At 47.0% G+C, this 12,596-nt stretch overlaps 1 protein-coding gene across 10 annotated transcripts in view; it reads right to left on the bottom strand.

The window, feature by feature from the left end:
* Positions 1–477: 477 nt before the first annotated feature.
* LOC137414398 (synaptic vesicle 2-related protein) overlaps positions 478–12,596 on the bottom strand; it is a 314,148-nt gene continuing 302,029 nt past the window's right edge. For all 10 annotated transcript variants that reach the window (XM_078780584.1, XM_078780583.1, XM_078780582.1 and 7 more), the window contains 3 exons: positions 7,953–8,034; positions 4,553–4,642; positions 478–1,270 (listed from right to left, as the gene is read on the bottom strand). In XM_078780584.1, coding sequence (XP_078636710.1) covers positions 1,001–1,270; positions 4,553–4,642; positions 7,953–8,034 — 442 coding nt within the window. In that variant the 3' untranslated portion in view covers positions 478–1,000. The remainder of the gene's footprint in view (positions 1,271–4,552; positions 4,643–7,952; positions 8,035–12,596) is intronic.

Raw genomic sequence — 12,596 nt, 5'->3', positions numbered from 1 at the left:
GAGGAATTGAAAAATTGGCGGCTAATAAAACCCCAGACAAAGAAGGTCTCCCCACGGAGTTTTATTGACTATTTCTAGCATATCCTTGGGGAAGACTTCCTTTAGGTTGTACGAGAACGAGAGATATCTCCAACACTTCCAGAGAGCAGGAAGCATGAAGTGGAGATCCTTGTGCATGGTGATCGAGATGTTTCCAGTTTTTTCACTCCTGGGAGTTTCCATCTGTATCCATCTTGTCTATCTCACACATCCTCTCCTGCCCCCCAATTCTCCCCACATCCATTGTTTGTCCAAGTCTATGCCTTCAACTCCGCTGCCGGTGTGCCCCCCTCTCTCTCTCTCTCTAATGTTCCTTTTTGCCTATTACATCCTGATCTGTCCAGTGCACTAGCTCTTCCACGAGTGTCAACTCTGTATCCAAAAAAAGGACTTGTCCAATTGGTACCCAATCATTATACCATGAAAAACAACAAGTAATAAGTATTCAAAGGTTTACTGTTTCATTTCATGTCAATCATTGTTGTGCACCCCCTCTCAACCCCAATACCCTGCCTCCCAAAACTTTTCAAACAGAAAATAGTCGTTATCTGCATGCTTAACCACACCACAACAACAGTGGCTAAAAGTGTAGAGGGAGCAACTGAATGTTCACCCTAACATCTGGCTGCCCCCTATGTACCTTTTTACCAAACTTGGTAGCATAATGGTTAGGGAATCCACTCTGAGCATGGGAGCTCAGTGATTCAAACCCCAGGCAAGTCATACAAAAGTCTTTTAAAATTGTACATGCTGCTTCCTTGCTTGATGCCCAGCATTTAAAAAAGAATAGAGCATGGACAAACAACCATAAGTTAGCAATGATAGCGCAGCCTAAGGCCTCCTCCTGCACTGAAGTCCCTTGAAAGAGAAGCCATGTTATTAAAATTACTATTATTATAGATGGAAATCAGTCAGGATTCAAAAAGTTTAAAGATTTCAAAAATACTTCACCAAAGGTAATTCAAAATTTGGTAGACAATTCATCCTTGGCAACGGATACTTTTCTAGAAGCCTTGGCTTTGTTCCTTTTTATAACAAAAGGCCACCACCGTGCATTGAGGTCTATCTTTGGAACATCTTCTGGTTTTTGGACTGGAAGATCATCATTTACAACATCCTGCAGACCTCGACCTTTGGTCTCCAGTGGTAGGAATAGCATGACAATGCAGCAGAGGAAGGCGAGTGAGGCATACAGAACAAAGGTATAAATAGAGAAGATGTGAACGAGCACCTGCAAACAGCAGCGAACCACAGGTTAGGGGATGCAGACTGATACTGCTGGACTGGGGTTTTTCTACAAACATATTATATTGCAAAAGTACTTAATTTAAATTAATCATTCGATTCTCAATATTAATTATTTTGCTGAAAGCATTTGTTATACTTAAAAACAATTTGCCATTTTTTGAATTGCATGGAACTGGTTCCATCCCAATGAGTTTGTATACAAAAAATAATAATAAGAGTTCAACCTCAAGGTTGAACTCTCGAATCTGCCTCGTTCCACAAATAACTCGGAGCATCTTGTCAAGTCTGTCTCTAGCGTGTTCAACCCCTCTATCCCTTCTCTAACATCAAATGGCACCACGGCAAACTTTCCTCATGAGATAGCAAAGTACATCAATTCTGTGTTTGCTTCCAAATATCGCATACACAACTGCTTGCTCCCTGTACCCATCCCGGCTGCTCACACTCAACTACTTTGGGCACTCTTTCTCAAATGAGAAGGTGAAGTTTCTGGCAAGCGTGGACTCTGATTCTGTGATGAGTCATACATCATCCTAAGAAAGCAATAGGCCATCAGGAAATGAGTCCTGCTATGCCATTCTTGCATATCCTCTTTCTGCTCTGTCCAATCAAACATTTGCCCTAGGTTAAGTTCTGTATACTTGGAAGTCAGCTAAAATCATGGCATTACATATAAATATCCGCCCCCCCCCCCCTCCCTGAGTGGGCTGAAGATCATCTCAAGAGGTTTTTGTTCAGACCTCTGTTGATTTGGGAACCCCCCTGGGAGCTCACTTATTCGCAATCAAAAAAATCTAAGACTGAGCGATCCTGTGGACCATCAATTAGAAGGGCTTCATCGGGTTTCAGAGCAATCGGTTGGTAAATAAGGGAGGAGTAGGGATCCAAAGTTTGGGGATAACCTCCCATCTCCCGGGAGCCACCCCCCCCCACCCCCCCGATCGGAAATCGAAAAATCTAAGCCACAGCGATTGCGTGGAATGCTGTCTTGTATCCACGTGTCAAGTTTCAGAACAACCAGTGGGGTGATAAGGGAGGAGCAGAAAAAAGAGCAAAAAGTTAATGGACAGACGGACACACGGACAGACATCCGGACATCACTGCCCATTTCATAAGTTCATCATCTCTTCAAGAATTGAGATGTGATGATCTAAAAATGGCACAACAAATCTCAACTACAACTTTACTTGAAATTAAAAGTTAAGTCATGGAATCCATCATCACAAGTGACATCAAATCCTTCCTTTTCTCCCATGGCCTGATCTTAGAGCACCTGGTCAATGTATGACCTGGGCACTCTACCCTTGGCGTGCTGATTCGATTCATTCACAACAATGAATGGAGGCGATGCACCTCAGACAAGAGGTCAATGCCACTTCCCTGGAGACATCCCAGTATCTCGCAGTCTGGTGCCTCACATGTTGCTCAAACTCTCAGCTTACGGCATCCAATGTAGATTGAAGAATTTGGCTAGTGATGACCTGCATCAGCGGCCAGGTAGAATAATGGATTAAATCAACAGGATGTTGACGTGCTAACTGCTGTGGGAAGCAAACAGAGGATGACATTTTGTGAGTTAATCCTTCATTGAGGCACTAGAGAGTGTCGGTATTTGGTATTTCATTCGTTATTACAGCATCCAAGGATTATTACATCCTCCTCTCATGCCTTAGTGATTTCTTTTACTTTGGTAGCCAGTGCATGGCTCTCAATGGGCCTCTCTCCCTATCGAGTTCCCAAAGGCAGTGTCTGGCCCGAGTCCTGTTCCTCATCTTCATCAATGATCTTTTTGACACTCTAAAAAACCCTTACCGTTACTCTGTGTGTGTCTCTCCAACTTAAAATCAGAAATGGTCTTTTACCCCATGAAATTCTGTGCCTTTGGCCAATGGGTATACGCTATAACCGCCAGTGGTCATTGGGTACATGTACAGGGGGTAGAGCTCAGAGCCGAGCTGTGTAAGGGATATTGTGGTGTTCCGAATGCAGCCAGTGGCTTTTGGTTGCATCATCTTCTGGAAGTGCAGCTGTGCTCATTAAGCATAACTTTGCTAACCCTCTCCTCCCCTCACCTTTCTCTCTTTTTTTCTTCTTCCCTCCCCCTCTCCCCACCTTCCCCTCGCTGTCTCTCTCCACCCCCTCCATCTCTCCCTTACCACTCTCTGTCTCTCCTCACTCCCCTCCTTTCCCTATCCCCCCTCTAAACTCCCTCCCCCCCCCCCTTCCCTCCTGAATGTGACTTTGCCCTTCAATATTTTGACCCAATTATTAATTAGTCTTCTGCATATTCTCATAATAAAAGCAGTGCCATGGGCCTTAAACTTCCTGATAACATTGCGTACGGTGGACACAGGAACATCAAGATCTCTGGAGATGGATAATTTGATGACAATAGCTAAATTGCAAAACCCCATCTCATGCTAGGCAGGCAGACGGGCTAACGGTGGTTCCCACCAACTACTTAATTCCATTTTTTTTAGGTTGGACAGTGATGACGTCATCAACTTCAACCAGTTATTAGGGAAATTTCCTCAACAGAATATGGAGAACACCATGATCTTTTCTGCCCTCGTTAACAGCTGCCGTGACTACGTTTTATTGTGCATGCGCTAGTTGCAATCTGCAAACCTGCAGTTAAATTAAATTAATGTTTTAACATTTTCCAGTTGGGAAATAAATTCACTTTGACTTGCTTATTGTAGAATTTAATTTCAGAAATGTTAAAGCAAAATGTCAGGAGACATATTAAAGTAAGGAGGGAGGAATGTCGTGACTACGGGTTTTGGGTGTTGGAATTTGTATGATGACGTAATCCGTCGGTGGACCTCCTTGAGAGATGAGTACGCCTGCGTGCGTAATGGCGGCACAGCTATTCAAGGCTTGACTGAATGTCGGTGGAATAAATTCCTATTTGTCTCCCGAGAATCTGCCTCTGAGTCGTCACAACACCCTACTCCAATCCCTCCTTCTTCCAAATTTCCAGTTTTTCCTTCCTGAGAGTTGCCTACTGTATCCATCTTGTACACCCCATGTGTCATTTCCTGCCCGCCATTCCTCCCCACACCCATTGTTTGATGGTGTTTCCACTGTTGCTGTCTCTCCTCTCCCTTCTCTCTCTAGTTTTCCTTTTGGCCTGGTACGTCCTGATCCATTCAGTGTATTAGCTCTTCCACAAGCATTTACTTCATAAAAGTTTTTTTAAAATTCAAAATTCAAAATACAGGGGTCAGAACAGTCTGACAACATCAATTCACTCCAGCCAAACCTGTGCAACAAATGGAGTAGTGATAATTCCAACACGGCCAATGGAGCTGCAGGCACCCACAGCAATGGCTCGTGTAATTGTGGGAAAAACCTGCATCCAGGTAAAGAGTAGTGTAAAGAAGAAAGTACAAGGAAAGGGTGGGGAGGAAAAAAAACTTTCATGGGAGGGGAAAAAAGGACTATCAAATTTTAGGACAATCACGACAGGTTTCACCCTCGGGTCATTTTCACCACAGCATCATTTAGTGTCAATCAATGAATGCTGAGCTATCATGATGATTTAACGTTCAATTTCAAGGTGGACTATATCTTCCTGAAGCAACAGTCATACCAAATGTATGTGTTTGTTCGGTGGCAGAGGTTATATTTTCAGAGGTTCGGTGGCAGAGGGAGGGGGAAGGGGAGGAGGGGCAAGGGGAGGAGGGGGAGGGGGAGGGGGGAGGGAGGGGGAAGGGGAGGGGGAGGGAGAGGGGGGAGGGGGAGGGGGGAGGAGAGGGGAGGGGGGAGGGGGAAGGGGAGGGGGAGGGAGAGGGGGGGAGGGGAGGGGGGAGGAGAGGGGGGAGGGGGGAGGGGAGGAGAGGGGGGGAGGGGGAGGGGAGGAGAGGGGGGGAGGGGAGGAGAGGGGGGAGGGGAGGAGAGGGGGGAGGGGAGGAGAGGGGGGAGGGGAGGAGAGGGGGGAGGGGAGGAGAGGGGGGAGGGGAGGAGAGGATGGGAGGGGAGAGGGTTGGGAGGGGGGAGGGGGAGGATGGGAGGGGGGAGGGTAGGATGGGAGGGGGAGGGCAGGAGGGGGGAGGGGAGGGGGAGGGGGGAGTGGTAGGGGGAGGGGGGAGTGGGAGGGGGGAGGGGAAGGGGGGAGGGGAGTGGGAGGGGGGAGGGGAAGGGGGAGGGGAGGGGGAGGGAGGGAGGGCGAAGGGGAGGAGGGGGAAGGGGAGGGGGAGGGAGGGGGGAGGGAGGGGAGGGGGAGGGAGGGGAGGGGGAGGGGGAGGGAGGGGGGAGGGAGGGGGAAGGGGAGGGAGGGGAGGGGGAGGGGGGAGTGGGAGGGGGAGGGAGGGGGGAGTGGAGTGGGAGGGGGGAGTGGGAGTGGGAGGGGGGAGTGGGAGGGGGAGGGGGGAGTGGGAGGGGGGAGTGGGAGGGGGGAGTGGGAGAGGAAGGGAGGGGGGAGGGGGAGGGGGGAGTGGGAGGGGGAGGGAGGGGGGGAGTGGGAGGGGGAGGGAGGGAGGGTGAAGGGGGGGGAGTAGGAGGGGGAGGGGGAGTGGGGAGTGGGAGGGGGAGGGGGGTCAGGCAGCTTCTTCTCGGTGGTCACCCATAAAATAGATTTGTAAAAATTTTGGTTGCTCACCTGGTTGAGGGTGGATAGAGCCAATGAGGTGGTATACCTGGCCTTGCACCTTGAATGTAGGCATGAATCCTTGCTCAGTGACGACGCGATCTGCTCCAAACGAAGTCATTTGGAACGAAGAGTTGTAATTACGGATTTCCTTCAGGAAGTGTCTGGATTGAGTCGTAGTTGATTGAAGTAGTTCTTTCAAAGGTTCCAGTGGAGATTGGAGAGAAGGCAAAAGGACATTGCCTCCCCCTGAAACACATTCCTGGTGTTTCTCCCTTCCATTTCAAGGCATGGCAAAACTGACAGGTGAACAACATGGAGCCAATATCAACGTTTGAGGAGTAGTCAGTGTTCGGATTGTAACTGAATGCAGCCTTCTCCCATGCAATGGCCAGCTGCCGTCTGCCTGATGGTTGCCAGTTGTTGAGTCGTTTTTGGCGCTGTTCTTCTGTCTCCTGCTGTCTGGCCCTCGCTACACTTTGTTGATTGGCATTCAGACGTGCCTCTGTCTCATCTTCTGTCTCTCGCTGTCTGGCCCTCGCCAGACATTGTTGATTGGCATTTAGACGTGCCTCTGTCTCATCTTCTGTCTCTCGCTGTCTGGCCCTCGCCACACGTTGTTGATTGGCGTTCAGACGTGCCTCTGTCTCATCTTCTGTCTCTCGCTGTCTGGCCCTCGCCACACGTTGTTGATTAGCGTTCAGACGTGCCTCTGTCTCATCTTCTGTCTCTCGCTGTCTGGCCCTCGCCAGACATTGTTGATTGGCGTTTAGACGTGCCTCTGTCTCATCTTCTGTCTCTCGCTGTCTGGCCCACGCCAGACATTGTTGATTGGCGTTTAGACGTGCCTCTGTCTCATCTTCTGTCTCTCGCTGTCTGAATCTAGAGACACGTTCTTGATTGGCTTGTCGATGGTGAAAAGTACCTTCATCGGCTTCATGGAGTCTCCGATCAGCGATTTTCCTTGCTCGGGAGGTTGAACGTGACAAATTTCTTTTCTTCGGTGCCATTGCCTTTATCACAGTCAGTCTTCCAGTCACTCACTCGTAGACAAATTCAAAATACTCGTAGACAAAATACCACGTTTACACGTGGTAAGAAACGACGCAAACGCACGATTGCTACTCTGCGTCGTGTCGTGGGCGTGGCCAACGTGGCCTCATGCTCCCAGGTGATTGGCTAACTCGAGCTCGAGAGAGCCATAATGCGCAACGTTATGGCAAAAAATATGGATCTGAAGATGAAAGAAAAAAAAAACCTATGTGCTGTGAATGGCAATGTTCGTCGCTCAAATGTGAAAAAACGCAATTGCGTGGCAAGGAACATCACGTGATCGCTCTGAGCGATGGATTGCAACTCTGCGTCCTGTCGTGGGCGTGATGAACGTGGCCTCATGCTCCCAGGTGATTGGCTAACTCGAGCTCGAGAGAGCCATAATGCGCTACGTTATGGCAAAAAATATGGATCTAAAGATGAAAGGGAAAAAAACCTATGTGGTGTGAATGGCAATGTTCGGCGCTGAAATGTGAAAAAAGGCAATTGCTTTTCGCTCTGAAATACGTGCGAATGCGTAACTGAGTTAATGGCGGCAAGGAACATCACGTGATCGCTCTGAGCGAATCAGCGCGCTGCTCTGCGACCGGTCAGATTCCGTGCATAAAGTCCTCGCTGAAATGCACTGAGGTAAAAATATGGTTAAAAAATATTATGAAATCAATTTTTAGGTCGGCCATGTTCGTCCCAGGCTCAATGGCCATGTCTGTGCCAAATATCAAGTACGTGAGCCTCTCCGTTTAGGAGTCTACCGGTAACATTACACACACACACACACACACACACACACACACACACACACACACACACACACACACACACACTGTGTTTTATATATATAGATGCACACAATAAATTTGCTGAAAGAAGAGACTATTGTGAAGTAAGCCTTTCCTGCAAACCAGACTGGTATTAAGGACAAATAAGAACCTTCACAATGAACAACAGATCAAAAAGTTCCTTTCTTTTAATGCAAATTGGAGCTTTAGGAGACATTTTTCTATATGTACTGCAATCTCACCTCTGTTGTATAGATGTAGAGGCTCTGAAATGAACCCGATATCATGGCCCGGGCTATGAACATCAGCACAGTTGTGACAGTCCTGTAAAACAAAAGTGCTTGTGGACAAAGTCTCATTCCTTGAGGACCGTAGTGATAAATGTTGGTTACTCAGATATAATTAGGAAGAGGGGCCAAGAGAAGGCCTGTGCCGTGTTGTGTATACAGAACTACCAGAATTTGGTTTTCATGACTAAGCCCAAAAGTTTGCAGAATTTGCTGTAGTATATTTTTCTTTTGTTTCTTTCACAAAGTCTCTTTGCTCTTTCTTTCTATCAAAACTTTTCATTTTTTAGGGTCAATTTTTTAAAATTATATATATTTTTAAATGTAATTTTTTTTAAATTTTATTTTTTCATTAGTAATACAAAGATTTTTATCACGAAGGCTTTCACAAATACCAAAAGTTTCTTTTTCATTGCCATCACATTATTGGATTCAGTTTATCATCATTATTATTAAAGGTAAGTTTCATAATCTTAATTATTTTTATGTTCATGAAAATAAATAGCACAAAAACAATGTACAAACATGTTAATTATGTGTACCGTTTGGCAAAACGGGGTGACAAATTATCATGCTCAAGTCTTATTACGTTTGCACATCGTGGAGTTATGGTTCACGGGGATTTTCAATAACATAGCGCCAGTGAACGGCAAGGCCCTCCTGCACAGAACATTGCCTCATTTAATATGGTAGGATTATCTTACCTGTCCCCCAACGCAGGCCAACACGAGCCTTCACGAGTAAGACAAGTCCTTCTTTCTACATTTTGGCAGCAGAACTAATCTCAGTCTACAAGGCTTTATTCCATAACTCAATGGAGTACTGCCTCTAACCTATGGGCTGGATCCCCAGCATCACATCTATCTCTCCTGCATTCTGTGAAAACGAAAGTTCTCAATGTTGTTAGAAATTTGCATGACGAGGACGAAACACGAGGTCTGCTGCTCTCACATTGCAGGCAACCCCTCGGTTTTAAAAACTGCATCTCCTCTGGTTTAGTTCCCTCTATTCTATCAACCCCCCCACACTCTTCAACAACTCCAGGATGTACACATTCTTCCAGTAACCCACTCCTGGTTAAACTTCCAAAATTCAGACTGAAGGCACACCTCAATTCTTGTTCCTCACTTCAGTGTGTGGAACTGCCTTCCAGAGGCTGTGATATCCCACTCTTCCCTCTAAAACTAACAAGTGTAGAAAAGATCATGCTTTTGAAGTGGGGATGATCTGAGATAGTGGTGAACAGCTGTCTTGAAGACCTAGAGGGAAGAATGAGATTGAAGAGAATGTGGAAGTTTGTTCCACAGGCAGGGAAAAAGAGGAACAAATGAGTGGAGGTGAGCAGTGATCCTAAATTTAAGTAGTTTCACCAGAGCAGTGACCAGGGAGGGTAAAAGCACAGAAAAAGCAGCATGTGCAAGACCAGAACAGAGGTGGTAGAAGACAGACAGACCTGACCTGTCTGCGATGGGAAGTGATAGGCCCATAGACTCAGCACGGGAGATTCCAATGATCTTCAAGACAATGGTTTCCATGGTGTCAAGCTGAGCAAGGTGTGAGGCAGGAGAGACAGACGAGAGGAAAGAGCAGTATTTCATCAAGCTGCAGATTAAGGCCTTTTTGGTGGATAGGAGTTCAGGGTATGCCAAGGAAGGACTTTGTATGATGGAGGATGCTCAGACAGTGACTGGCTTTGGAGGCCAACTTTGAAATGTGGCTTGCCCAAGAAATATCACGGCTGATGGTGAGACCCAGGAGTTTGAGCGACCGAACGTCCTCAAGGGGGTTGTTAAAAAAGTAGATGGGAGGGTTTGACATATGGTCCTTTTGGAGCAAGAGAGTATGAGATTTGTCAGGATTTAAGGACATATTCCAAGTAACCAGCTTGTGATTTTGTCAAGGTCTGAAGAGAGGGAAGAGGCTATTGACCGACTGTCTGAAGGATGGGAAATGTCACAGCAGAGGGTGAAGTCATTGGTAAATAAATAGAGGATTTTCCAGGGAGCCAGCTGATCATTAATGAAGATCACAAATAAGAGTGGGCCCAGAGCCTTTGTGAAAGATCTCGGAGGCCACCAGAGACTATCACAGACTCCTTGCAGGACAAGATACAACGCATTGTCAGGCGAAATCATGCCCGGTTGCCAGACCCTGATCCCACTGTTAAAGAACAGTTTGCGACTGGGCTTCAAGAACAGTTTGCGACTGGGCTTCAAGACTGCTCTGTCCTTCACGTAGTTACAATGAGACTTGGCAACTACCATCTATCTCATTCGCCGACCTCATGAAAGCAGCTATCATTTGGTCCGAAGAGGAAGAGTCAACATCTCAGTCTGCATGCAGTCAAGGCGGTAGACCTCCTGTGTCAGTACCTATCAAGAGAGACACCAGAACTCCGAAAACTGTTGGTTGAACTACTAAGGGAAATCATTTCCCTTCTGATACAGATCAAACACTGTCCCCAAGTAGAGTAATGCCAGCCTCACAGGCTAAATCCGAACCTGCAGGGAATGCACCGTACCTATTTTACTGATGCGGCCAACATTGGCAAATAAGGCAAAGCTTCCCGAACCAGGCAGAATTTTTTAGAAGAGTCTAATGTTGACAGTAGCCGAACAGTAGATGGCAGTGTATTGGGCTCCATGGAACAAAGCGATGTAGAATCCGACAATGAATGCCAGTAAGCAGATGTCCTGTGGCATGATTGAAGGATCACCGGAAACAGGTTACACTCGTAAAGAAGCTACTTCCTTACAGAGTAAATCACTATCCCTCACACAACACCCCAACCCCAGTCCTACCACCCATTCGTTGCGGTGAGCGGTGGTGGGGGAAGGAGGGAATGGGAGGGGTAGGGTTGGGAAACTTCAATATCTTTTGAATAAACCCGTCAGTAAAGCGACGAGCAGGATCTATTGGCTGTCGCTATGCTGTGGGCCAGTTCGTGAAGAACAATAACATGTTACGTGTTCCTCCCCGACCTCCTGGTCTTGGTATACCTCCGAACCCCGAGAGGAGCCACGGCAGAAAAATATATTATTCCGTGTCGAAATCAATATTGAAACCACACCAATGATTATCCACAAACCAAATAATGTATTAAAAAGCACACAGGAAGAACCATACAACCATGACAGCAATCAACCATATAATCAATCTTAAGATGGTACCATCTTTTCTCGTCACTTAACTCAAACTCACAGCACTCCCAGGGAATGGAACCAAGCACTCCTCAATGTCTCTATAACTCTCCAAGGCGAAGTTGATTCGCTCCAGCGATCGTTGGAACAATGTCCGATCAAGATCAATTGAGGCGTAGGCGGTCGAAGCGACACAGAAGTCACGTGGTCCAACACCCAGCAAACTCATGGTAGAATGGAAAATCCCCAAAGATGCGTGCCGACGTACACGTTCACCGCTCAATCAGCGAACCGCCGTGTAATCTTCAAATGCCGCTTTAGTGCACAGCCCTCCCCGGCAGACCACTGGAGGGTAAGACCAGCCGACGCAACAAAAACCTTTTCCGATGAACGCAGCGCGCGGGGAAAAATGGCGGACGGCTCTCACTCGAGCCGGAGCCTCTAGGCAAGGATTCTCCGGAACCTCAATGCCGATACCTGACTACGCAGGTTCCTCAATACTCTGGCGATAACACCTATCGCACGCACTTCCTTCAAGGTCTCAAAGTTCACTCGCAACGTTCGCTCGACCACGCCCGTTACAGAGCTTCGACACGCGTCTTCCCCGACCTTTGCCTCACGACCTCTTCTTCCTCGCTGGACGTCTTCCGGTGCACGATCCGATTTCCTGTTTCATTTTACCATGAGGGCTTTTAACCTTTTAATCACAATAACCATTTCCGTTAAACAACAATAATCGCCGTTTCCTTCCAACCCCGATAAGAATAATAATACCTAACCAGAAATGTTTCACGTGGATGAAAACCACCACCACGGAAGGGCCGAATCCGTAACACTCCCCCCCCCTTCAACAAAGAAAGTTTGAACACCGCGAAAACTTTCTTTGCAGGCAAACTCTTGAAACCAACAAACGTAAACTCACAACCCTAATCATCAATTCCGGTGAACAACAATAATCAAGATTTCCCAAAAATAAAGCAACAAACTTCGAACAACCCACAGAGATTTCCAAAGTTAATTGACTCTGGACAAAGCGTCAGCCACGACATTGTCCCTGCCCTTTACATGTTCAATTTCCCAGTTGGACTCCTGCAAAGCCAAACTCCATCTCATCCCCCTCTGATTTTACTTTTCGTTTCTTTTGAAAGAAGGTTAAGGGGTGGTAATCAAAATCCAAAGTCAAGCAAAACTACAACACTTTTCCCGGGAGGCCGAGCTGAAAGCCAGGTTCCATGGTGGTTGGGGTGGTGAGGCCTGGAAGTATTCACGACATGGATGCCTTTAGGAACGTAGAGTTCACGGTTAATCTGTGTAGGAATTTTTTTTTTTTTGCTCGGCTGCTCCGCAGCATTCAGTGCTTCAACTCTTTCTGACTTTCGTAATAATCACGGGTGGACCGCTTGTCACTGTAGTCACGTAAATAGCGGTCTCCCTCTCGGCCACTACCCTGATTATCATT

Source organism: Myxine glutinosa, chromosome 6 (assembly GCF_964187855.1).
Source record: "Myxine glutinosa chromosome 6, kmMyxGlut1.1, whole genome shotgun sequence".
Taxonomy (NCBI): Eukaryota; Metazoa; Chordata; class Myxini; order Myxiniformes; family Myxinidae; genus Myxine; species Myxine glutinosa.
This window is presented reverse-complemented; position numbering and strand designations above follow the sequence as displayed.